At 41.4% G+C, this 27,315-nt stretch overlaps 1 protein-coding gene across 3 annotated transcripts in view; it reads right to left on the bottom strand.

The window, feature by feature from the left end:
• mcu (mitochondrial calcium uniporter) overlaps positions 1–27,315 on the bottom strand; it is a 61,148-nt gene that overhangs the window by 12,620 nt on the left and 21,213 nt on the right. The window contains exon 2 of one of the 3 annotated variants that reach the window (XM_026189942.2): positions 17,050–17,163. The exons of 1 other annotated variant lie outside the window; for it this stretch is intronic. In XM_026189942.2, coding sequence (XP_026045727.1) covers positions 17,050–17,163 — 114 coding nt within the window. The remainder of the gene's footprint in view (positions 1–17,049; positions 17,164–27,315) is intronic. One more of the 3 variants, XM_026189943.2, reaches the window with a different exon arrangement.

The raw sequence follows: 27,315 nt of genomic DNA, 5'->3' as shown, positions 1-27,315 counted from the left end.
CTGCAATGCAGCGTAGTGAAAGCAACCCTCCCCTGATTAGGATATCCAAACACCAAACCCCTCCAAGATAGTTACAGCAAGACATAAATAATTCCGGCTTAATTGCTCATTCCATTTCAATAAACTGCCTTAAAGGACTTGAACATGCTTTGGATAATTAATTCCAGCTCATAGCCCGCTTAATCCACGAGATAACATCTCAGAAGTGAATGAATCAGATTGTTGACGTGCGGGCCCAGTTTGACCGTCATACCCCTATCACCCCCCACCCATCCTCCCCTCCCTGAGACCAACAACACTAGAACCTGATGCATTATTAAACAGCAGTGCAGGCTTTCACGCCTCTACTTGGAAGACAACAGCTTTCGGTTATTGTGCTCCACAGCGCTGCTCCTCAAAGGATTCGATCCCGACGAGAAGGACCGGCACTGTTCTTGGGCTCACATTTGAGAGTATGCAGAAATTAGTGCTTGCACACACATTCATGTGCGTGTGGTCAGCGCGACGGCACACCGAGACCCTCTTTGATGGTTCATGCACCAGATGGCACTAGCTGCTTGTGTCAGTGTTTTAATTTTAGTCACGCAATACTTTTCCTCTCAATATGCCATTTCAGACTAGTAGGTGGAACTTTTTTCTTTGTTGTTTTTATCTTTTTTATCTCGCCCCTCCAGCTTTATTTTTCTTCTCTTAGAAATAATTGAGAGTATGAAAATCCAGTTTTGCCTACACACAGTTTACACACTGGCCCTGATCTCACCGGTGACCTTAACAGCATCGATTAAACCTCAAGAGTGTGAAAAGGTGGAGGTCTGTAGCTCCTTCACGTTACACGTACCACACGCTCCGATCGATGCCGCTGAGTAAGCAATGCTCAGTTCTTATTATCTTCCCAAATTTCCTCCTCCAATCACCAGCGGCGTTGGGAGTATTTTTCTTATCCGTACACACTTTCCACCGTTATAGGACCCCTCTGCGAGCAGAGCTACACTTTGCACTGGCATTACCCAGTTTCTAGGCGCATTAATTATAGATGGGTAAAACAGTTGTTTTGAATTGAGAAATAAAGTAGCTCCCATTTGCTCTCTCCAAGACTGCACAATGCTCCTCTGTGGCTACCACACTAATTGTTCCTACGGCTGCTGCTTTGGGCACAGAAGAAACTGCGACATCGTCCCCAAGTTTGTGCCATAGCCTATCTACTAAATAGTCTGTCATAAAGGACGACTTTATGGAATATGTGGAACTTTTATCATATTTTTTTGTATTATATCATATCTAAGCATTCATTAGTTTCCAAAGTGTTCAAATAGCAAAGCTGACACAAAGGGGGGGGGGGCCTCAATCTGTGGATGAGCTAAGAATACCACAGCATTTATCAAACCTTCAAATTCATAAAACTTCAATCAGGGGTTCCAGATTAGAGCCCAAATATTAGACTGTCTTTACAGAGTGACAGATGAAACCTACTCTCTAAGAAAAGAAAAGGTTCTGGATGCCCATGCATCGAGGAAGGGATGCGAAAAGATTTTTCCGTATAATAAAAGCACATTTAAATACATTTACAATCACCTAAAATCGCCCTTGTTTTCAATTAACTACCAATTTGCCACAGACTATTTAACCCTACAGCAGCGCTGTCTGACACCAAACAAAAAAAAGATGGCAACAGATTTTTCTGGCACCTACTTCCAAGGTGGAGAAGACAAAGATCTGATGATGTAAAGACTCCAGCATCACTTAAAGTATTAGGGAACTTAGTAAAGCTGATTCCAAAAAAAAAAGCCAAAAATCCCAACGTGTCATCACAGGATCTGCAGGTAACGCGTGGATTTGTTGATCAGTGATCAGAAAGGGATTGTGCAATTTGATCTCCAAACAAACAGAGTAAGAGTGCCTTTTGCCAATGAGCAGGCAGGAACACGCAAAGCCTTTATTCATCTCTGTACAGACAAATCAAAGACAGAGATGTAACAGCAGAAATGTGTGGTGCAGTGAAGTCGAGTGTTTTTATTTTGGAGCTGCTCCCATGTCCCTGTCTCAGTGACTGAGCAGCTTGCAGTAAATGACTTCACTACGAATCTGCATCAGTCTTGAAGTTGAGCGTAAGGCAGATGTTTTAAAAGGACAATGATCTGATCAAATGACCACACTATAGCTAATGAAGGATGAAATAGAGGCTTATGTTATGGCTCATATTTGGCAAGTTTAAAATGGGCAGTACATGCAAAGAAACTGTAAAACACCTTGAAACAACTGAAGGAAATCTAGATGAGAGAGTGTTTAAAATTTGCAGTAGGGCAACGTCAAAGAGACGAGTGCAAAATACTTTTCACAGTATGTTTTAAAGTGTTTGCGTGTCCACATGTGCCAAAAGGCAGTTTCCATGGGATGCACTTTTATGTGACTGTAAATGGTCCAATAAGGAGGCACAGACACAATTTTCTGTGGCTAAAACATTCCCCTCTAGGTTTCAGAGTTCATGATCACATATATCAAAACCCACACTGAATAATATATCATGTTCAGAGCACGCATTAGTACTAGGTCACCACCAATTTATCTCTCATCACTGATGCTTAGAGGCACAAGATGCTCCACTTTACCCTTCTGCTGTTTTATCTTTTGCCTGGCTTCCAAAATCTGACCGTCAAGTTCGGTTTCCGCTAACGGTGAAATACGCAAACTTTCTACCTTGAGACTCATAATACCCGTAAACATGTTTACTTGGTTGAACATTAAGGTCATAAAGCTTTATATTCCAGGTTGTTACGCCTTTCTGAACATCTTGCACACACACAGTAACAGTACTGTTTTTCAGACTAAATGAAAGAGTTACAATAATGCTGTAAGGGATTGTCCAGCAGTTAAGTGAATGTAGTGAGCTACACCATGGCCTACAGCTTGAGATCATTTTTGGCCTATATTTACATTAGCCAAACGTCCTGTTCGCATTGTACCCATTGATGTATTATTCAAACAGGAAGTTTGGATCACTTTGATCCTGCAGAAAATTAAGAGCAGCATTTTCTTTCCATGATATCAAAGTGTATTTAGGGACATTTATTCACAATGGAGTCCTGATAGTTAATTCTTTGGAGTTATAACTGAATCTAAAAATACATGACACTTCTGCAAAAGAAATTTTGACAGGCATAAAGGCAACATCTTATTATCCTCCAAGACATAGGTGACATATAGACAGCTGCAGCACTAGTCGCTGACCATTGATTCGCATAGCACCACTATTGTAGGCTTTCTATTGTTAATACATGTAAAATATCAGACCATGACATTCACTATCTGTATCTTTGTCTTATGTCTCTTTCTCCCAACTGTCCTGTGCACTCGAGTAGGTGCCTAACTAATCATTAGATTTATCAGAAATGAAAATAACTGTTGGTAACTGTCCTTGGGGAGGATTCAAATGTACAGGTGGCCTTGAAGATGCATGAGGGTATGTCTGAGACGGGCATGGGTATCTTTGCTGGTGCGATTGTCATAACAACAACCTTTCACTTACAGGGGAAGCTAACCAGGCTAACCTAAGCTAGCTTTCTTTTCCCATATTTACATTAGCCAAACGTCCTGTTTGCATTGCATTGCGTTGTGAGACGTCTCACAACATGCTGGACTGCACACGCAACCGTCTCGTTTTGTCAGGACTGGTGCTCAAAAAGTCCTCGACTTTAAATGTAAGCAGCAGATCACAGCAACACGTTCAAAGTGAATGAGCAGCACAGCTCGGCACAAAAGCAGAAAATGTTGAACCGTGAAACACGTAGGCGCGGTTCTTCCTCCCTAAATCTAAGCTGATCCATACTCCTGTTATATGAATGCTTTTTAGCAGCATCCATCCTCAACTCCAAAGATGTGAGTATTTAAAAGGGTAAAGGAAATGCAACGCTTTCATCAAGCTTTTCAGTTGAGGGACTAATTAAAAACGTCAGCTGAGACAAAACATGAAGTAAAGCTCAACAATGAAAATGTCAAATTTAAATTTCCAAGGCAGCCAGGTGGCTATTAATCCTGACTGGGTGCATTGGGGAGTTTCTGGTCTTTCTTCTCAGAGAAATTTGCATCATTGTTTGATTAATAGGGCAGACCAGTGAGCTAGCCTGCTCACACTGAAACCATCCACCTGGCCAGAATGCAGGGTCCAAAGATGAAAGAGGAGGGTAATTATAGAATTTACAGGATATACCACAACAAATTATATAATTTATCTCCCGTTATATAAACAATGCAGTTTCTTTCTTCATTTGGTGACCCATTGAAGGATTTGCAACACATTATTAGAGAGGCGCGATTACCATAAATGGTTAAGAAACAACTAGAGCTGTGCCTGTTTCACCAATATTTCCTGGGTTTAGAGTAGGGCTGCCACAAACGATTATTTTGATAGTCGACTAGTGACAGATTATTTTTGCGATTAGTCGACTAATCAGATCTTGCATTCATTGGATGTACAACGTACAGCTTATTGCAACAGCGTGCATCTGCTCTTATATAACTATCATTAGCTTACAGCTTTAAGTGTTTAAGGTATGTGCTAACTAAAAATAAAGACAAGATGATGATGATGACAAGATGTTTATTAAATTTTATTGACATTTGCAGATTGTTTCGGTGGAGTTTAATAATCTCAGCCGTCTGCTCCTTGCTATCTAAAATATAACGGGACACCAGAGTATATTCTCGAGCATCTCACACTTCTGATGATCAGCTGTCTGCTTTATTCAGCTGTGTAAAAACTATAACTTTAATCTCAGCCAAACCGATTTACTCAGGAACAAATAAAATACTGAAAAAAGCCAAACAATAACATTTTTAAGTTGTCTAAGTGACTTATATATATGTTTAACCTGAGGCAGTGGGTTTGAAAACGATTTGCCGGGAATTCGATGTTCTCAGCGGCTCTAGTGAGCCTTGCCCCCGGCTAGCCAACGAGCTAGTGGGTAACAGACGTCTCCGAAAACGTCAGAGCGCTTTTTGAAAATATGTGGTGTCTTGATAAACTGAGCAGATATTTGAGCTTTACACAGCTACATTCTCGCCTGAAAATATGTTAACCGTTTATTTTGGGACCCAGAAAGATAATAGGAGTAATATTAAAACTAACTAGCTGCCGCCATTGTTGGAAACTGAGCTGGGCTGCGCTATGAATTCTGGGACACAGCTTCTTCTTCTTCGGGGTTTAACGGCAGCTGGCATCCTTGTACATGCAGTGCTGCCATCTTCTGTTTCAGTCCGTTATTACACTCTTAAATCCTACTACTTATTCCTGCGTCTTTTGGGATCTTACAAAGCTTCAAACGACGCGTCAACTATTAAATTAGTCGTTGACGATTTTGATAGTCGACGTAATCGTGACTAGTCGACTAATCGTGGCAGCCGTAGTTTAGAGTTGACCTGAGAGTCCTGTGACTCTGCTCTCTGCGATCATGCAAGGTCACACTGAGGGCAGCGGCCGGTCTGTCACAGACCAATGTGAACTCCTCCTCAAGCAGCATCAGTTATTTATGGAGCCGAGCCTGGGAATGCTTCTTTTCAGGAACTTTGACAGGCTCTCCCCTCTGTGACTGTGCCCATGCCTTGAATATGACTTAGATGCCAAAAGATTAAAGTTCACCCGGCAAAAACAGGGTTCTCTAAAAACGCCAAGAATATCAATACTTGGTCTTAGTCATCTCACTGTTCAGCTAGTACTGTTAACCATCTTGTATTATCAGGGGAATAGTCCACAAAAGTCTGGACAACAGAATTCACAGAAATATTTTTGCTTCTTGGATCGGTCAGCAAGTCTGCCTGAGGTTTTATTTAGCCGTGGTCCGCGTGGACATATTGCATGCACATAAGCCAGCGAACTGAGCTCACGAATGCCAATCAGACACAGATTGGAGGAGACACTTCTGAAGGAGCTGCGGCACAGAAACACACAGCTCACCTCATGTGGGCATTTGCTGTTACAAGTCCTTTCATTTTTTGGCCTCAGTGTTTTCTAACTGCGATGCTGTTTTTCCAAGTGTAAGCGTAATCAAGGCGGGTTATCTTTACAGCCCGTGTGCCTGACTGGCCCTCTGGCCAACGTGTTTGGTGCCAGTTTCCACTTTCACCACGGCCTTCTGCTAGGCCAAGAGAGGGTGTGTAACACCATATGCCTCTTCTGTGCCTTCCCTAGCTTCTCCTTAAAATCAGACAACGAGGAGTTTAATGCTCTCTGTCTGAATGACCCAGACGGGGGTATCACTGCTAAGACTTGAGGTGACAGATATCTAAGTTTGAGAAAAGGCTTAAAAATTAAAGAAAATCTGCAGTGAAATCTTTGAATTACAATCTGATGAGGTTTTGATGAGGTTTCAACACCTCAAACATAAAATGCACAGATTTTTTTTTCATATAAGCCTTATATGTGCAGTCACCCCCTCCTGAACCAGGAACAACCCTGTGTACTGCTTACCTTTTTACATGCATGAATGGTAAAAGAATAATGGTTATTACACTCCTCTCACTGAGAGTATAATACACAGAAGTGAAGCAGCACTTCCACTTCCGGAAAAGGTACGTTTTGAAGTACATTTCAAGAAGTGAGTTTTAACAAATTTGTGTCACACAGCAGTAAAATAATGTCGGCTGCCAGTGCGAACCCTCCGTCTACTAGTAGATTAGTTATCGTGTTCATGAAGTTAGGCGTCCGAGCTGCCCCCTTCCTGACAGCATAATGACAATACCCTGGGCTAAAAACTATACTTTTCGAACTTACAGCATAGCATGACCCATGGCCATCACCTGGACTTACTGTTTGGGGTTATAAAATAATTCTCATCATTCAAGAACCATTTGACTTTTCTCTTTAGCTCAAAATGGCTGAGGAGTTACGGTGACGTGGACACTGAAAAAACTAGGTGGAGCTCATTTCTCTGTCTGTGTTCAGACAGCAGGGCTTTGTGAATGCTTCATGCTAGCGCGATACACCGAATGCCCCTGTCAAGCTTGTCTGCTCCTCTTTCCAAAACCATTTAAAGTTTGTATCTAATGGCGTTACGGTCATTTAAAAACCACGTGTAAAACTGGCCTGCCAGCATTTTAAGGGTTAAGACCTCGTTTTTAAATACTCACCAGTGATGAGATAAGAAGCAGCCACATTCTCACTCTGCATTACAAAATGAGTGACTCAGGCAGACTGTTAGTACTGAGCACGTCAGGAAATGACGCAGTAGGTGTACCTTGTGTGTTAACACGGAATAAAATAAGTGTTAGAATAAATAATGCTGACTGTTTGTGATTGGCAGTCTACAGTAGGATTTTTTTTTTCAGATAAAATCGTGTTTTCTGACATGGTACGTCCAGGATTTTACATTTGGGTCCTATTTGTCAGATTTTTAATAACAACAAACGCTTCACTCCAGGCCTTTCACAACTAGCATCAAATATTCACAGGCTCTGTGCCGTGGGGCCATGTGGAGAAGCAGCTTACCCTCATACAGACTTTGGACAGCAGAAACTGGGCCGGTGTCTGTGAAGCTACTGTCATGTCACCCACCTGCAGAGTAGGGGAATCGAAGTCACAGCAGTCAAATAAGCAGACAGCCCAGTTTTCAAATCTCAAAGGGTTTCTGGGCAGCAATGCGATGACGCCTGCGGGCGATGTGATGGCCTCTGCTTTACAAGCTACTGAAATCACACGTCGTGCTGACTCACCGACCAAGCAAGGCTGACGATAATAAGCGGCATCTAGTAGAGTACGCTGAAATGAATGACGGATCAGACCGCATTGCCGGCGACTCCTTAGTTAAAGCTTGTCACTTTTCCCCTCATATCACCTCCTGCTCCTCCTCTCATCTCTGCCCTTTTATCCTCCCAAATGACATCGTGACCTAAAATCAAAGTGAGCTAGTCAACATCACTGATGCTCGGGAAAAAGGAAAAAACAAAAACCTGTCTCCATATCTCTCTGCCCTCACGCTCCTATCCACAATCTTAATCCTCATCATCAGTATGCTGCTCATCCTGCCTCCTCTGCTCTTCTACTCAATCCTGTTTCAATGCGATTTGATTCTCGACCCTCCTCAAGGGCCTACTTCACTGTTCGACCCCCCAGCACTGTTTCTACCTGTTTGCAACTCTCCCTCTCTCAATTCTGTATCATCAGATGTTAGAGGAGGTGTTTGGGCAAGTTGCCTCCCGCTGGCAACAAATTTTTGCAGCTCTGAAATAATCCAACTGAACCATGACGTTAAACACCTTCCTTTTATTTATTTTTTATAACGTGTTAATAATGCGTATGTGGAGTTAATCACCTAGAGCTGTTATTACTACATATTAGAGGTTTAACAGCTTCAGCTTCAATCAACCTCTGGCAAGCTGACCGACATAGCATGACCCCAGTTTGATCACTGGTGTTAAGTGGAACAAAGACAGCCCTTCAATAACAGCACAACCCACCTTTTAACACAGTTAACAGGGGTTTAGACTTTTTTTTTCTTAGGCCAATTATTTTGTGTTTTTTTTTTTGTTTTTTTTTTAAATTGTATTTCATATTTCATATAATTAAAATGTTGCTGCAAGTCACCCTATACCATCACAGGAAGTGCAGTGAAATTAATACACTGAAATAATCTAGTCTTAATGCGATTATGTAGGTTAAAAAAAAACCAGCAAAGTGGAGCCCCTATAAACACAGTATTTAGGCTGTGGCTGTGGGATTATGCACATTTCAGCTAACATCAAAAGATCCTCAAGAAAAATTATTCCTATTCAGACTTCTGTTACATGGATGCCAACATCGTGTTTACATTATAAGGAACACCTGCTTGTAAGAAAGAAGACTACTAGATTACACAGAAGCTGGTTAATAAATACACTCACATGTCACTATATTAGGCATGCCTTGATAGTACTGGCTTGGACCCCTTTCCTTTGGCACTGCCTTAATTCTTTATGGCACAACCACAAGATGCTGGAAACATTCCTCAGAGATTCTGGTGCATGATGACATGACAGCATCGCACAGTTGCTGCAGATTTGTCAATTGCACATGCGTAATGAATCACCCATATTACCACATCCCAAATGTGCTCTGTTGGATTAAGATCTGGTGACTGTGGAAGGAATTTGAGTCTACAGACATGGCATGCTACTGGAAGCAGCCACCGGATGATGGGCAAGCTGTGGTCATAAATAGTCACCAGACATGGTCAGCAACAACAGTCAGCTGGGTTGTGGTGTCTGAACAATGCTTAGTTGATATTGAGGGGCCCAAAGTATGCTAAAAAATATCTCCATTACACCATTACACCACCACCACAAGCCCAAACTGTATAGGGCATCATGACTTCACGTTGTTTCAGTCAAATTCTAACTCTACCAACTCTAGCGCTGGTTATTCGAGTTACAGATGCCTTCTTATCAGGTTGAAGCAGTTTGACCTTTAGCATCAACGAGGCATTTTTGCCCAGAAAACTGCTGCTCACCAGATATTTCCTCTTTTCCTATCTGTTCTCTGTAAACCCCAGAGATGGTTGTCTGGGAAAAAATCCCAGCAGATCAGCATTTTCCGAAATACTCCAACAAATCAACATATCTTTTCTACTTCCTGATGTTCAGTTTGAGCTTCAGCGGGTAGTCTCAACCATCAAATTGCTGCCACATGATTGGCTAATACTGGCTAATACAAGCAGTTGAGAAGGTGCACCTAATAAAGTGCTTGTTGAGAGTTTATATTTCATTAAAATATATTTAAACAGAGCTTACAGACAACAAAATGCCTTGAAGACAACTACTAAAGATAATAACTACATTTCCCAATTAGAATATAAGTAAACATCAAATAGACAGTATTGAGTATCAATACCTTTCAAAAGCCATTAGATGGAACGAATCATCAACCTGGTTAATTTCTTGAATTGAAGATGATAAGGCAAGGCAAGGCAAGTTTATTTGTATAGCACAATTCAACAACAAGGTGATTCAAAGTGCTTTACAGAGACATTAGAAACAAGAACAAATAAAAAGCATGATTTAAAATTGATTAAAACAAGCAAATAAACTAACTAACTAATTAACAAACAAACAAACAAACAACAGTATATAAAATCAAAACAGATAAAATCAGAACAGTAGATAAAATCAGTAGTTAAATGTAAGTTTTGAAATTTAAGCTTAAAGTGTGGATTTGGTGCTTTATTCAAATGCAGCTGAGAACAGGTGAGTCTTCAACCTGGATTTAAATAAACTGAGTGTTTCAGCTGATCTGAGGCTTTCTGAGATAAAATAAAAAGAGGGAGGAAAGAAAAAAGTTATCGATTCAAAATTAACCTGACAGTGTTTTTAAATTATGTTTTTGATGATCATACAAGAAATTTTGTACGACAAGCAACGTTTTGTACAACAGTAATGATATTTATGAGATTTATGCTTTTAATGGGCGCTCATAAAGTTGTGTTTAATAGGATTTTATAAAATACATCTGCAAGGCATCTGCATTTCCGAATATCAGCACATAGTTTATAAGCACGCTTTTTCTTTGCTTAATCATCAGGTTGCCTCGACATAGAGTTGACTGAGATTTAACCACGTGTGTCGGCTGTATTAATTAAACGCGTTATTATTAGACGACATCATGACGATGACGATTTACAAACAGCATTAATCATCAGCCATGACTGGCCAGTCAGATGAGCAACATTTAAGTCACTACTATTAGTTTGAGGAGATCCCAAACTAATCACAAAATTCAAGCATGCAGCAGTTTCTCTAATGATGTAATGACGGCTTGCTGAGCGGCGGGCAGGTTACAAATCAATGGGAGTTTGAGATGCGAAGATCAATAGATTTATTCAACTGGATAACTGATACTCTGACGGAAAAATGTCAGTTACCATCCTGAAAGCAAATTGATTTCCTTTTTGAAATTCTTCATACCGAGTTTGTTATCGGTTACAGGAGTGCGCCCAAGGACTTCAGTTCGGATAAACACGCAGACACAAGAGTTATTTTACACCAATGTTTAAAACCAGAGTGGAAAATAAATAATCAGACGCATCGGCAGAGAATTATTTCTCGACAGTTACAGGCGCTCTGAAGCATAACTTTGATGGTGGTGGCATTTCATTCGGGACATAAAACAGACGCACTCCTTTTCACAACAATATCCTTTTTATCCTCACTTCAATTCAGTGCTCTGTTTACCTGATAAATATTCAAATGCGCGCTGCCTGGAAACGTAAGCAGTAAAAAATAATCTCATTTTTGCAGCTACGTGTGCAAAACGCTCCAACAGACACAAACTGATCAATAATGCAATTAGACCCGGCGATGGCATCTGTGACTTTAAAGTAGGCTTAAGGCTCGCTAGGCCGATCAGTATCTGCGTGTCATTCGGGAATAATCCATTTGACTAGAAGTCAACAAAAAGAGCTACGCACAGATGACGCTTGACGAAACGCTGGTTCGGTGTCTCTCCTCGCTGCGTGCCGTCACTCAAAACAGTCATATGAAAACAAGCATACAGACATCCTAATTACCTGCTGACTTAATTAAAGCCGAACAAGTCTGCCGGTGCTTTCAAACAATAAAAGATAATGAAAACAAAAAAACTCAGTGCAGTTTATTACCGTTGATTATTGCTGTCTCCTTGAGCATTTGAGGTAAACTGTGCATATCCTTTGAAACAGGCCATTAATCTTTATTTTGCAGGACACTATTGGTGATGAGAGGGTTAAAATAGAGAGCTTTGTGTTTTCTGATAAATGTCCATGCTGTCATCAATGTTGTTAATCATATAACTTAAATTCAAGGCTACTTATTGCTTAGCTTTATAAAAGACATGGTTTAAAATGACTGAAAAGAGGGAAACGGGTTTAACGTTTTAATGCTCTGTGACGACATTCAAACAAAATTCATTTCTGGCTTAAAGTGGCAGATGTGTAATAATCGGGCTCATAACGCAGGTATTCCATAAAGTCCATTAAATCAGCGCCGTTCAAGGCGAGAAAGTGACGCAAACATAGAGACAGAGCGAGTTTCGAGCCTCTGCTTCAGAATGAAACATTATGCTTCAAGGATAAAGGCGGTTGGCCACATCTGCTGAGGGAGTTCAGTGCATCATATAAATACAGCAACAAATAGGTTTTATGGCTCACTTTAAAATACACCTGCCTCCCTCCAAAAAGCACAGCCATAGTTTTCAGTCAGTGGCAATTTCTCAACCCCTCGTCTCTCTGATGCAAGCCTGTACATTGAGCTCTCTCTGTAAAAGGCTCTTGAACTACACCCACCTGTCAGAGAGGAAGGTGAAGATTACTGATTACACCCTCTTACAAAAGGATTGGAAAAGGCAATAAATCCTTGAACTGAACAAATGTTTTTTTTTGTTGTTTTAAAAAAAAAAAAACTGGTCAAAACATGAAAAGGACACATCTATTCGACACAGCTTTGCTATAGACATGATTCAAAGTGAATGATGAATGTGACTTGCTTAAGAGCTCTGCAGACTGCAGTCACAGCGACACCTTCACTGCCCTTGCCGTATGCTACACCTTTACCAGCTGCCATCCTGATGATTGCTGCCTTCCTCCCACCCCCCGAACCTTTTCTGCTTCCATCTTTTATCCATCCACTCGCGTGCCCTGCAGTTTTGAACTCATGAGCTGAACTGGCAAGGCTCAAGTGAGGAGACAGCAACTTGTTGTGCCCCCCTCCACGACACCCGCCCTTTTAGATTTCTCTCTTCACGTGTCTGCTTGACATTTGACAACTTTGTTAAAACTATCACGGCTGCCTTCCGCAGGAGCCGAGTCGCAGATGGATCGAGAGGTCCGTGCGTGAATGGCGCTGCTGTAAACTGCTTTGTGTGTGCGCGTCTGTGTAGCTTTGACCCATCAGGGCCTTGTGGGAAGCTGCAGCTAAACTGAAGGATGCCAAAGAACGGCAGAGCGAGGAGGGGAGGGAGGAAAGGTTGGAGACAAGGGGAGGGAAAGAGAGAGAGAGGGCTGGCTTAGCCAAGGAGGAGACAAGTGCCTGTACTGCAGCAATGCAGGAGCGAGGGAGAAGGGTGTCAATGAGATGAAAGGGGGGGGGGGGGTGTTGACTGATAACAGTGCTATATACAAACGGCAGACAGTGCAAGCAGGCACTTTTAGAGCCAGTGTTATCAAAGCTAACAAGTTTATGCAGCCTGATTTCTTGTGCTTCTTTACAGCATCTCTGTTTTGCTGATGTTTCCTTGTTTTACTACGGCTCAGGCAGTATCATCCCCGGCTCTACCTCGCAGAGACAACAGGCCGTAGCAAGGCAAACACTCCCTGCTGGGCCGTCCATGTCTCCTCCCTCCCCTGCCCTCTGAACAAACAGCTGTCTCTCTTGAGGGTACATGGCAGGGAAAGGGACGCTTGGGAACGGGCTTCCTGTGAGCTCTGTTGCGTCATTCTACAGTGAACTTGCTAATACAGCCCGCTGCTAAAGCTGTTACTTTCAGGCAAGGCAAGTTGTGTGTACTGTGCACTGCTCTCATTTAACATCACTCCACCCGATGCCTTTTCAAGTGGCCCATTGCAGCAAAATGTAAACAGGACTCCAAGAGAAAGCCTCGGCTCGGTTTTCATTGTACAGCCACCCCCACCTTGTGCAAATCCATGCCCACCCTTCTTCATTTCATAAAGACCAGTGACACATAAGCACAGAGCACAAACAAAGCACACTGAACATACATTTGCTCCAAGTAACAGCATAAACACACGCAGAAAAGAGGGGGAGACGAGCTAATGCGCTGCTATTTGTTGCACAAGGATTACAAGCACTCAAGGGATAAATATCGTGTTCTCATCATAAAAGTTTTATTCCATGCAAGGATAACGTCGCAGGGTCAAGAGTATTTCCTGGTGAAAAAAAAAAAACGGACGCTTAACTTTGAAATGATCATTTTTCCATAATGTATCTGTTTTATTGGATTCTTCCTGGATCTTAGTCACAGGAAGACCAAGTGCAAGGAGTTGGAGATGAGTCGAAGGACAAAATAGCAAAGTTGAAAGGTCACTCTGTCAGATCTAAGGACTGTTATATTTTAATTCAATTCAATTTAATTGTAATTTATTTATATAGCTCCAAATCACAACAGCAGTCACCTCAAGGAGGTTTATATTGTAAGATAAAGACCCTATAACAATACAGGGAAAACCTCAACAATCAGGTGACCCCCCCTCCCCTCCCGCCTATTGTGCAAGCACTTGGCAACAGTGGGAAAGAAAAACACCCTTTTAACAGGAAGAAACCCGCAGCAGAAGCAGGGTCAGGGAGAGGCAGCCATCTGCCATGACCAGATGGGAGTGAGGGGAGGAAGACGGGACAAAAGACACACTGTGGAAGAGAGCCAGAGATTAATAACAATAATAATGATTACATGCAGAGAGCTGAATAAACACTGTGAGTGAAGAAGAAACACTCAGTGCATCATGGGAAGCCCCCAGAGAGAGATCCATGTGTACATAGCCACATTGAATACACCAAATCGTTACAACATGAACTGATGAATAATTATCTTGGGCAGATTTTAGATTTAGCATTTTCACTTTTCAGACAACAACTCACTGAAGTGCTGCAGATTACATCCAAAACCTCTGACTTTAAATGCCGCAGAGTTCGAGCTATCCAACAAAAGTTTCACTTGTATCATTGTGTCTTTTTCCCCCCTGCAGTATGGTTCAATAAACAGATAGCAAACAGTCTATCAAATTTGTAACTGAGGAAGAAATTCATCTGGTATTGATATCACGCTACTGAGCCCAGCAACAGACATAAACTATAACAGACTCATTCAATTTCTTTCAGATTAAGTTTGTTATCTTGCAACGCTCAAAATACCAGACAGCTTAGCTGATTCAAACATAAGCAAGTAAAGTTTAGGACTATTGAACTGTGCTGAAGAAAAGAAAAGAAAAGAAAAGAAAAGAAAAGAAAAGGCCTCCACAGGAGTATTAGACATTTTGAGAACTTAACTTTAAATCTGTGTGGGATCACAATCTGAGATGTGAATCATAATTTTCCCAACGGACTTAACTGAACACATACGGCATATGGTTGCCTGGATACAAATCCTGTCACTTTAACTTAATGACCAAAGTCCCAGCTGATTAAATATCTACATCCTGCATTTGTGTTGTGTGAAGTTGAGATATTTGGACAGTGCTGTTATTTTTCTCTAAAAACGACTCTGAATGACAATAGACCCATTCCTCATTATGACTAAAGAGCTATGCACCAATGCTATTTTACAGACAAAGTACCGGTATTCAGAATGTTCATTTCCTGATTAGCTGGTAAAGCCGACACAAGTTTTCCTATCAACAGTTAACACCATGATTCCCACACTCTGGTAGAACGTGTGTGATGTGGGGAAATTAAAAGGAACTGCACAGGAAAAACAGGCAAAGCCAAAAACTACAACGGACAATGGACTGAAAGCAAAAACAAGATACCGCTCAAACTTCCAGGTCATGATAGTATATCACAAGCCGAGCACAACTATGATGTTTGAAAGCAGACAGCAATCTTCAAAGGAAATGTGAACAGTTCCCCCCAGTAAATACTGTATAGTATTGTTGCTTGACATCTCAATCCCTCGTCTGCATTGAGCCTCGTGCCATAGATGGACTCCATGTCCACCAACTTGGACATCAGCTGGCAACTTTAGTCCTTGTTCTGTTCTCTGCTCTGAGCAGGAGGGTCACTGAAACACAGAGGCAGCAGAGCAGAACAAGGAAAACTGTCACCAGCTGCAGTCCCAGATGATGGAGTTGAACTGCGCCTGAAGAACAAAAGATTCTCTACAGAGGGGATTGAATCGCATAGAGGACTGCCACAACAACAACCCGAGCAGCCTTCAGGTAGGAAAACATGAGAGGACAGGCAAGTTGGGTAGTAGTGACTGAAGTTTTCAAGTAAAATCTCCATCTGCAGTGAAGCTCTAACCACTGTTTGCAGTATTACCGTGCACACAAACATAACCATCGAGTTTAAGTTTCCGTAGTTGTAGCACGAAACTGGTGAAAAGTTTTTTGATGATTTCACATCAAAGTCAAATGTCACCGACATTGTTTGCCCGTTCTCCTCTTTGATGTGGCACTCCCCATTTGGAAAAGTCTCGGTGCTGTTTATAATCTAAATGCATACTTGTCAGGATAATGATATGCAGGGCGTAATAAGGTTTGATAGGAAAACCGGCTTCGTGCGGCAGCTCACGCTGCTGCTGTCAACAACACTGAATCAGAGGGTAAAAACCACTGTGGGGAGGTTGTTTTGAATGGTGGGCTTCCACTGGTGAAACCATTTGAATATTTTTTTTTTGGTGACCGTTTTTAGAAAACCTGATGTCCAATGATCTAATCAGCCTTCAAAGGCTTCTCCCAAAATAAGAGCTTTTTAATGGAGAAGCCTTTGAAAGATGAAGAGGGTTGTTTAGTCTTGACATCAAGGAGACGCAGGTAAAATGAAAGAACTGATAACTCCTAATCCAGAGAGTAACGAGCAGTGAACGACTGAGACTCGATGGGAACAGTAATTATCATGCATGTCGATCTAGACTAAAAAAAAAAAAAAAAAAGGATGCTGTGCTAAATCAGGTGTTTAGCACAAGATTTTATTCTATCAGCATTTACATGGTCACTAAAAACGAAACTAAGAGCTGATATTAAAGTTTTACTAAAGGAGAGCTAGTAGTTTCTCAAGGTTGGGTGACGCAAGTTACAATGACTGGCAATATTCAGCCAGCCAATATCGATTCAATACCTACAACAATCTGAGGTCTCAGTTGCATAATAATACAACCATTCCCTGACCGACCTTTACAAATGACAAGTGCAATAGGTGATGAATGTGTCAGGAAGTGCTGACAACGCTAAACCCAGCTGCTGTCAAAGGCTGCCCACATCAATGAGCCAGACACAACTAACTATGGATTTCCTCTTGAGGCCAAGTGGCCCAGAAATCAATAAGACAATCTATTGTTTTCATTTCCTTTATAATACAGATGCACATGCACGCGGACACACTAACCTGTGGAGACAGGGCATTGGTAGGCTGGGTGAAGAGTGTGGAGTGGGTTGCTGACCGTAGGCCATGTGCTCTCCTGACAGTCTGATGGGGGAAAGGAGCAGACAGTACGTCCTGCTGAAGAAAAGCCACAAACAGACACAAATGTCAAAATAGGAGACATCATCATCAGAGCGGGGATGATCAAAATCCAACCCCCCACGAAAACATCCACCGTCGTGATCAGTAGTGCATTACTGTGAGCTACAATGAGGTTTTGAAGGAGCAGGTTTTATTTTCTGCTCGTTGAAATGTGGGGGATATTTCCTCTTTGTGCCAAACATTCAAACACACGGTGAAATGAGGCGGTTACGTGTGCAAGAAACATGATGTGAAACTTTGTGTTGCGCTTACTGTATGCATATAGACTGCATGTGTGTGAGAAAGTCTCTGCTGCTGTTGCTGACACCTAGAGGTAAACGCGCTTACCAAATCTAAACCAGCATTAGCAGCGAGTTAGTTTTCTACTTCTTAGGTTGTGCACAAGTTGACTATTATTATATTTGAGGAAAAGTGTAAAATACGCTAGATTTGATATTTGGGAATGTGATCTCTGTGCGATGGTTGGGAGGAAAAAGGCAGGTTTTCAGTGCACATATTGGTAAACACAGGCAAGTCAAAAAAGAAGCACAATCTTACTGCTTCTCCAATTAAGAGGGTAAGTAGCACCCAGGTGCTAATAATCAAATGCAACTGATTAAACCTGTAACCCCAAGTGTACCATATTTGGGAAAATGCTGGCTGTAGCAAAAACTATACAAATGAAGTCATTTGAATTTTCTGGCAGTTATTTTATGTTTCATGCTTTGCAGGGGTAACTCATCATTAGCAAGTGAGAACATGAGACATTTTAGCAGTTTGCTAGTCTGTAGCATTCAAGTGTGTGTTACACGATGCCAAAATCTTCCCAAAGGGGGACATCCCAGCAGATTTACCCCAAGGTCAGATCATGTAATGCTTTATAAATTGTAAAAAATAAAAATAAAAATAAACCTAGGAGCTACATGTCAGAGTCTACAGGCTTCAGTTAGCATGTTAAATCTTAAAGCTCATGACAGTACAATTAGAAAAAACAGAACATGTTGCCAAAAGAATGCCTCTTTCCTCTAAAATGAACATGGCGGCACAGCTTATTTTTGCAAAGTTACATCTGAACAAAGGCAAAAGAGGAGATGTTTGGACAACGCACAGCACCATGATGAGTGAAAACGAAACAGCATTTCAACACAAAAGCCTCACACATACTAAGTGTGGTGGACACATGATGATTTGGGCTTGTTTTGCAGTCACAGGACTGCTCAACAGCTCAAAGCTCCTCTATATTCTATAGTGAAAATTGAGGCCATCTGTCTGACAGCTAAAGTATGTTTGAAATAAGGACAATGATCCCCAGCAGATCGAAAACAGAATGACTGAAAGAGAAAAGACTCAAGGTGTTACAATGGCCAGCTGAAACTGGTTGAAATGCTGTGTTGGGACTTCAAGAGAGCTCAATGAATTGAAGCAAAGCTGTAGACAAGAATGGGCCACAACAACGATGTGACTGATAAACATATATAGGAAACGATTACTTCAACTTATTGAGGCAAAAAGTTACCACAAAACTGCAGGAGGAGTGCTGAGAACACGTATTTTCTCTCCACATTACTGTATACACTACACTGTATACACACAAATACATATCTTAGCTTTGTGAGTTACTAAACAGGAGTGTGAGGACGTTTTTGGAAAGCAGAAAATAGCAGCAGAAGTGTGTGTGTGGGCAAGTGTATGAAAGAGTCACAGTAGACTGCAATGACTAAAATACTTTCACCTTCAAAATGCGCACTCCAATATTTTGTGCCTCCCAGCACTAAGGAACGATTAGGTGGAGATAAAATTGTACAAAAAACACTGAGAGTGCACCGACTTTGCCCACAACAAATATTAACTACGCGTTTTTTACCCACAGATGCGGACACGTTACATATTGGCAGCTCCAACCAGCTCTAAGACTTCCACACTAAGCAGTAACAACAGAAAAAGGTCAGGTGTGAAATGCACCCACTGTCACCGTTACGTTTGAAATGTAGAGCCGTTCAAAATAAAACAGGAACCAAAGATGATGTGCTAAACTGTACTGAAAATGAAAAAAAGTGCATGCACATAATAAAAACCAAAATAAAAAACGTCAATGAGTGCTTCTAATGTCTTTACCTTAAACACCTGATCTGTTACAAAGAGCCAAAACTTGCAATTTTTCTGTAACTATATGGGAACCTGGCTCTCACTAAAGCTAACAAAATCCGCCCACTAGCATCTAACAATTGTACACAAACCAAAGTGTGAAAACGACATAATGTTGTTTACCACCTGAGAGTGGCATCAGTATTTTCACATCCCTTAACCTCTTAACGCACTCTTGCTCGGAGCCGCACAAAGTTCGACCATTTCTAAGGATTTTGTAGGACAGGTGACACCTTAAAACACAGCCATCACATTCACACAATAATCACAGCGCATTTTACCCAACCTGTGTGTTTCTGGACAGAGGAAGGAAACACACAGAGTCAGAAGGACAGCATGCCAGCTGCACACAGGGAACACCCGTGTACCTGGCAGTGTGCGCTGACACAACTAACCAATCTGCCAACCAACAGCCCAGTAAATGCAACATTAACTCATCAACACCTTACCCACAGTAATCTACTTCCCTAATACTGCAATACCTAGACACCTCTGTATTGCAGTAATTCTTTAATGACATACGTACAGTTGTGCATCATATATCGTTACACAAGGAAAACTTTAGGAAATTAAATCTGTAGTGTCTCTTCGATGAATACATCCTATGAAAGAAGAACGAAAAAGTCAGCTTGCGCACACTTGCAGAGTATCAGGACTAGTCAAGCTCAAGCATAACGCATCCTTGCCAAGCTGCTATGATAACCAGCACCGATCCCATTTTTTTTCCTCCCCTCCAGCTCTCAGCTTCTACGGCAGTAAACAAGCAGATTTAATTATAGAAAGGGCTGCGGAGGACAGTTAATGAAAGAAACTCTCCACTGTTCATAACCGTGTTTGACACAAGTCTTTTCAACATAAATCGCAACTGAGTATTATTACCACTTAGGAGCCCAATGTCTGCAAGTGGTCACACTTGTAGGAACGACCACTAAAAACATTTAGCAAAGAGCAATATCACAGCTGCAAACACAGTGTCCTCAACATGAAGATAGGAATGGACCTTGGTACCAAGATAGCATGCTGCAGAGGGATTATTGCCTCTTCCTTATCTGTGACAGGTCAGGCACACCACATTAACTCATAGGAGGAGCCTATATTCATGACTCCAGTGCCTATAAAAAGTGTCCATGAACTGCCAAGAGAGTCTCCTCTGGTCTGTTAGTGTGGAGGAGGAAGCGTATTTGTTGAACTGTTGGTGCTGTGATGTGTGATTTTCAATGAAGCAAGTTCTCTGCCAAGCAACCAAACTGACTCACCCTGGCAGCGAATTCAAACTGCAGTAATACAGTTACAGAATAATACGCTTATATTGCTCAATCCCCCGACCTTCTTTTTTTTTTTTGCAAGAATTACACTGTATATTAACACTCAAACAAAATACTAAACAAAATAACAAGTCCAGCCCTCGCCAAAAATCAGCTGCGGGAAACAAAGTGCAGGCTATTGCTTGAACAATTAACTCCCTTCTATTTGTTTGGGGCCAGATGACTCATTAACCCACCAAGGTTTCAGACGTGCTGCACATAAATCAATATAAAAGAGGACACAAATCCAAAAAAAAACAATGATAGCCCCAATGTAAGGCCAAAACCACACCATATTAATTTCCACAGACAGATATTACTGCAACTGAAACTATGACAAATGTTTCTTCTCATTAATGCGGCACGATATATGAGGCGTTTCTCAATGAGGTTGCTGTGACCTCTCTGCACTACCCGGCCTGCCACCCACAGAAAGGGAAGGGGTGGGTCGAGGGGGGGGGTCCATCTATTTCTGTTGATTAGATTGCCACTGAGGACGACAGCTGCTCTCTCTAGATACTACCTACGACAAACCGAGGAGGCACGCACACTCAAAACACATCACTTTGTCTCCTGACACAAACGTCCCCAAGCTGGTTAAATCCCAACACTTTTACTCGTAGATAAAACACAACAAGCTACAAACAAGTGAGAGGAAAGGCCTATTTTCTGCTTACAAGGCAGCAATTTCACTGTGACAAAAAAAAAACAGAAAAAAAGGAAGTGCATCTTGTTACCCAGCGAGCAGAAAAGCAGATTTTCAACCATTCACTCCAAACTACAATGAGGCGTATGTAGCTCTGACTTGCTTATGCTGTGAAACGATACTAAACACTATATTTTGTCTCAATTAGGGTGAGAGCTGTTGCATTAAAATATCCAATATATCAATGGAGAAATGATGTCTTCCCTAATAATGAAAAACAAGGTAAGTACTTATAGATTTTATGGATCTCCTTTTTTTAAAAACAAAAACAAAACACAGCAGTATTGCCCAGCAGTAGCACGAGACTAGCATAAGACGCTGCTAAAAACGGATAGATGTATTTAGAGTTCAAACCATAGGCTCAGCGCTCTTTTTTGGGGAGCGATTTTAGATATAAAATAGCATCTCTGCACCACATCATATGTGACACATTCGAGACTTGCTTCACACATTTTGTCCCAGCGTGAAACTCAGCGGCTGCTGCGTATTGATTTACTGATTGATTTATGGCACGGTGTGTTATGAGCTTGGAGCTGCTGAGGGACCAACCTGCACTGATCACAGATGTGCACATCAAACCTAAACTCTGGCGAGCAGCTCAGCTCTCCGTTTCTGCAGGTAACTTCAGTCACAACAGTCGAAACTGGAGTTATTATTAGCTTTGCATGTTGTCAGTCTCCCATGCTATGACACCCGAGTGCTGCCTGATCTGCAGCAACTCCCACCGGAGTGTTTACATGAATTCTGATCCAGGGCGAGACTCCAGAAATCTGTCACCTCTGCGCATTCCCCCATGCATGAACTGAGGTGATTCCCAGCAACTCCAGTTCTATAATTACTGGGATCGGCTCATCAGCAAGCATCCAGAAGGCTTGCGTGTCTCACAGTTCAGAGTAGCTAACCATTAAGATACCACAGATGCTCAGTTAAGTGAGCCTCATTGTAAGACTGTGCAGTGAAATAAGTGTGTGGGTATGTACTGTAGGGGCAAAAAAGAGAACGTGTATGCACATCCAAGCACAAATAGCTTTTAGACTGAAAACCATCGCAATATGCTGCAAAATATGTCTGCACAGTCATTGGCTCCAACCCAACAATTTCATTCCTCAAACATTTTTTGCAAAGGCAACACTTTGATTGTGTTCTTCAAAGGACGCATCAGACGTTGTGCTTTCAAAACAGTCTACCTAAGAGCCAATACACCTCAACAACTAGAAATACTACTACTAGAAATACACACAAAACACAACCTGCATGGAAACATTTCATAATACTGGCATAGTAAAAATGATTCAGACTCGTACCTGATACTTTACAAAACAACCAACTGATCTAATAGTCTATTTAAAAAAATCACTTCCTTACATACAACCTGCAAATTACCCATTTAGTACTCAGTGACATGTCACGTATAGCTTTTAATAAACAATGGCCCTTCCCCATGGCTTTAACAAACAGGACAATTACAGTAACAACAACACAAGCAGACTTGTGTCCTAACAAAATGTGCCCAAAGGATGCTCAAAGACTCTTTGGGGATAACTTGTGTATACTATTTATTCCTAGTGAGCTATAATATCCTCCAGTCCTCATTTGCACACAGCTATTTAATATAGTAAACTGGGTACATAAAGAGACTGACATGCAGAGTCTGTTGTCTCTCTGCATTCGTTTGCAATTCTGCTGTCAGCGTGCAATCCACATGTGCACCTTTTTAATGACTCTGCACTACAATATTTTGTACAATTTAAAGGAATCAATCTGATCTGTCCCATCTCTCCTCGTTTCCTTGCCTTCCTCTCCTGCGTGGTTCAGTGAGCCTCTCTAGTTCTCCAGCACCAGCGAGAGAAAGCCAGCCAGCCTTAGGGAGGATGGAGGGCGGTGGTGGGTTGCGCTGGCTACAAGCAATAACTGGGCACCGAAAGGAAAGATGAAGTGAGCGAGATAGGAGACGAGAGGAGGAGGCTTAAATGAAATTTCCAACACATTAAGCACACCCTGTAACCCAGTACTTGCACATGCAGGGTAAAGTGAGGTAGGGGCTGCTGAGCGACCGCTGGATGGTGAAAGTAGTTTATAGCTAAGAATTGATTGAGTTACAGGGGTTCCCTGGATGATCTGTAATGATACACAGCAACAGGAAGATGCTGAAGGATAGACGGTCACTGTATCCAGGAAAGAAGAGAGGATACTAATGACTCAAGAAATCCCATCACAGACATGGGAACATTTAGGAGTGGGTGATGTAGCCGGGGGTTTAAGTTAAAGTGAGATTTGGCGGTTGGGGGAGCCCTAAGATTGGGTGCAGCGTTATAGCATAAAGAAAATAATAACCTAGAAATAATTCCCATAATTATTTTTATGAGGATACAATCAGCTGGCCTGTGTTGCCTGTATTCACTGCTCTTTTTGGGTTCAGCACAGCGAATTCAACATGATGTAAGCAGATATTTCACAAATTTTATAACCAGCTTTCCTAGACACCGTGAAGCTAGTATAAAGGCGGAATTCAGTGACTGAATTGAATCGACATCAATATAAACTGATGTAACTTAACGCTGGCCATGAACACCGTGCCTGATGTGTACAAGTCCAAACTGTGCTGCAAACCACTAACGTCTACTAAACTGCTTAGTAAGCCAACAATTTTTTTCATGCAAAATTTGACTAAAACAAAATTAGTAGGCTTCAATTTATTTTGCAAGACTTTACACAAAAACATAACATACATACATAAACATAGTTTTAAAATAAGGACTAATCACATCCAAACTATTTTAATTTGTCCATCTGTACTTAATTAAAGACAACACAGCATGACTAACCCAGTATTAAAATACCAGCTGACCTCTTAATGAAGTTAAAGCAAACTGACAAACAATAGCTCCTTTGAGTTTTTAATACTCGACTTGTCTTTATCATTCTCTCTGACACTAAGCTTATTGTGATTTATTTGCGTCCTTTTGCACACTATGAAGTGTGAGCCATGGGTTTCAAAGGTAAACACTTTCCATTTTCTTTGGGATGTTTCCATTTAAGCGGCTGAAGAAGTCTGTGCGTTCCAGATAACATTCATTTGCCAAAGCTCTGATGTGGAAAAGCCATTTCTAAACAAGGTATCTGGCAACAAGTCATTGTCATCTGTCCATCCTTGCTTTGTGTTAAATAACAACAGAAGAAGGAAGCCGCCGTCCAGTGAGCGTCACCCTAAACACTTGCTTAGTTTCTATGTGGTGTGAAAGTTTGAACAGCACAGTTGATGCAGTCAACAATGTGTTTGTCAGTGATATAAGATCATTCCACTGGGTAATAGCAGGTACACTCAGAGTGAATCTGACTAGGCCTGTGGTCTCAAGGGCAGGTAGACTTTTTTGTGTAGATGAACGTGTGTGTGTGTGCGCGCACGTGTGGTTGGACAAAGAAATTACCAGAAGCACGCCGCAAGGTTGTTCTAAAGTAATATGAACCAAACAGACAAGGAGAAGGCTCCAAGGTCAGTGTCTGGCCTAACTGACAAATGCGGACGCTCACCTGCAAATGTATGGGATGCAAACATGCACTACCCCCCCTCTGTCATTTAATATCACACAGTTTGTGTGGGATTTACACATCTGGTTCATGAAGGCAGTGTGTGCAAGAGAGCAAGGCTGACAGCTCAGCTTCTCCAGCTGCAGCAGAGATGAATGGGTGGGCCTCAAAACTGCCTTCATTCATAATGGAATACGGCAACAAAGCAGCTTCAGCCCCAGGTGTCTCGGGAACTATAAGAGCAAACTAAAGAACGGAGCGCAGGAGAGCCTGTGAGACAGAATATCCAACACAAAATATATTCCTGATTTATCGCCCCAGGTGTTACCTAAATAAAGCTTAGAAGGGCAGAGAACGCAACACCTTAACGTTGGTCTTGTTGGAGAGCTGGAACGGCCCGGAAATGTCAGGACATACGCTGCTGACTTTATCACACTGTTAAAGCCCTTACTAGTCATTCTAGCTTTTAAAAAGGAGGTCTTTAAGCTTTAAAGACAAATGATTTGAAGATGACACAGGAAGGATTTAGAAATAGGGTGCAGCCAATGGATAGTGGGAAACCACACATGGAAATAGACTGTAATGTTTGTATTATGTCATACAAGATACATGCACATCCTTCTACTTATGATCATGACGCTTATGATCAGCAGAGAGTAGCAATGTGGGCGTGAGGGGGAGGAAGCACATGCACCAGCGAGAGTGAGACGGGTCGAACAAGCATCAGAGAGGAGAGGGAAGATTCTGTGTGTGTTTCTGCTCTGCATGTCTTTTAATGTGTGGTTGTGTGCGTCTGAGTAATCACAACAAAAGAACTCATTCTTAGCATCAGTGAAATCCACAAATAGCAAGAACCTACTGGCACTGAATAGCTGCGGCAAATTATAACATCAGTACAAAGGAGGCCACATTTTACAGTTTCTTGAAATCCATCAATCAACACCAACACTTACTGTTTGCACAAGAAGTTACAAAGCAAAATTTAGCTTACAAGGAGTAAAATATGGCTTACATTCGAAGGCGGGTTCACAGAGTACTGCAGAAAGTAGCTGCTTACCAGAGCTGATGTAGTAAAGGAACACAGGCTAACTGCACACTGTGGCTTTGCAGGTTAATTCTCTCAAATAACCTTTGAACTTCTGCCTGTACCACCACTTATTTCAGCCTCCCAAAGAAGAGTCTGGGGAACGGCAGCACAACACTGCAGCTGAAGCAGCTCAGGCGTGACTCCAAGTTGAGCCTGTGCTGTAACTCTAGTCAGTCATATGAATCACATATTTAAGGGCTTGTCATTTGTTTAACCTGAGGCTTACATAAGACAGGTTTGGTTGGTTCCTCGTGGGACAAATTTATACTTACACAGGATGACTAGAGTCTGAAAAAAAATTGTTCAGCAAATTTTCCCCATTTCACATATCGTGCCTAGTTATGCACACCTACAGTAAATTCAGAATGAATAACCTTGTAATGACTGGTTTTATATCTACTATGAAATTCAAAATGCTATGTTTAAGGCCACATAGATATTTTTCAATCACATGGTTAAAATGGCATTAGAAACTGTGTAAATCCTTTACATCTGCAGGACCACCCACACCACTTGATTGAAGGACCTTCCCTTCGCGCTACACACTTCAACTCATTAAACCAGAATTAAATGTGGAATTATGAGCTTGTATATCATTTGCACTGCAGCCATTACTGTACATTAACAGCGCACTGCAATATTTTGGCCCTGGTGAGCGATTCACACTGTAATAAATAGCTGTGAAAATACTTTCTGTACAAGGACATACTCCTCTTTGTGAATACAAGGCTGGTGCATTTGATGAAAAACAAATAGTAACACACATTACATTTCTACAGTATAAGACTATTTTTTTTCTTCATCATAATGTAAATGTATGAGTTGAAATCATTAATTTAGAAGATTTGTGATTGTTTAGTTCAGTTAATTTGTGTTTAGATTTTGACTTTTGTGCACAAGTTCTGAACATTTAAAAAGATTTAAATGGCTCACAGTGACTGATACTCCAAAGGGAATTAATCAGAACTGGCCAATGTTCACTTTCAGGATAGCTATTAAAATGTTTAATGTCATGGCATTCCCAAAGATTTTTTTTTTTACAAAGCAATAAATATCTTGTTATGTTCAAGAACAAGAATAAACTGAATCCAGGGTACACAGGCTAGTACAAGCAACTATATTTCACTGCTTATGGAAATTATAGGAAGAAAATTATTTTAACATCATAAATGCTGTCGGCTGAGAATACAGTATTATATTGGAAAGTTATTGTACAGAACAGACCATAGTTTTGGGTTGTTGTTTTTTTTAAAGAAACTGTTGTAACAGGTGCACTGTAAAATAGAAATTTAGTGCTGCCAATACCTACAGGGACATTTCCTGCAGCGGGTATTAGATATCATTCATGCCAATTCAATGCTTTGTGCTGCTCCTTGACA

Source organism: Astatotilapia calliptera, chromosome 13 (assembly GCF_964374335.1).
Source record: "Astatotilapia calliptera chromosome 13, fAstCal68.1, whole genome shotgun sequence".
In the NCBI taxonomy this organism is placed as follows: Eukaryota; Metazoa; Chordata; class Actinopteri; order Cichliformes; family Cichlidae; genus Astatotilapia; species Astatotilapia calliptera.
Note: the sequence above shows the minus strand (reverse complement) of the source record. Positions and strands in the feature narration are given on the sequence as shown.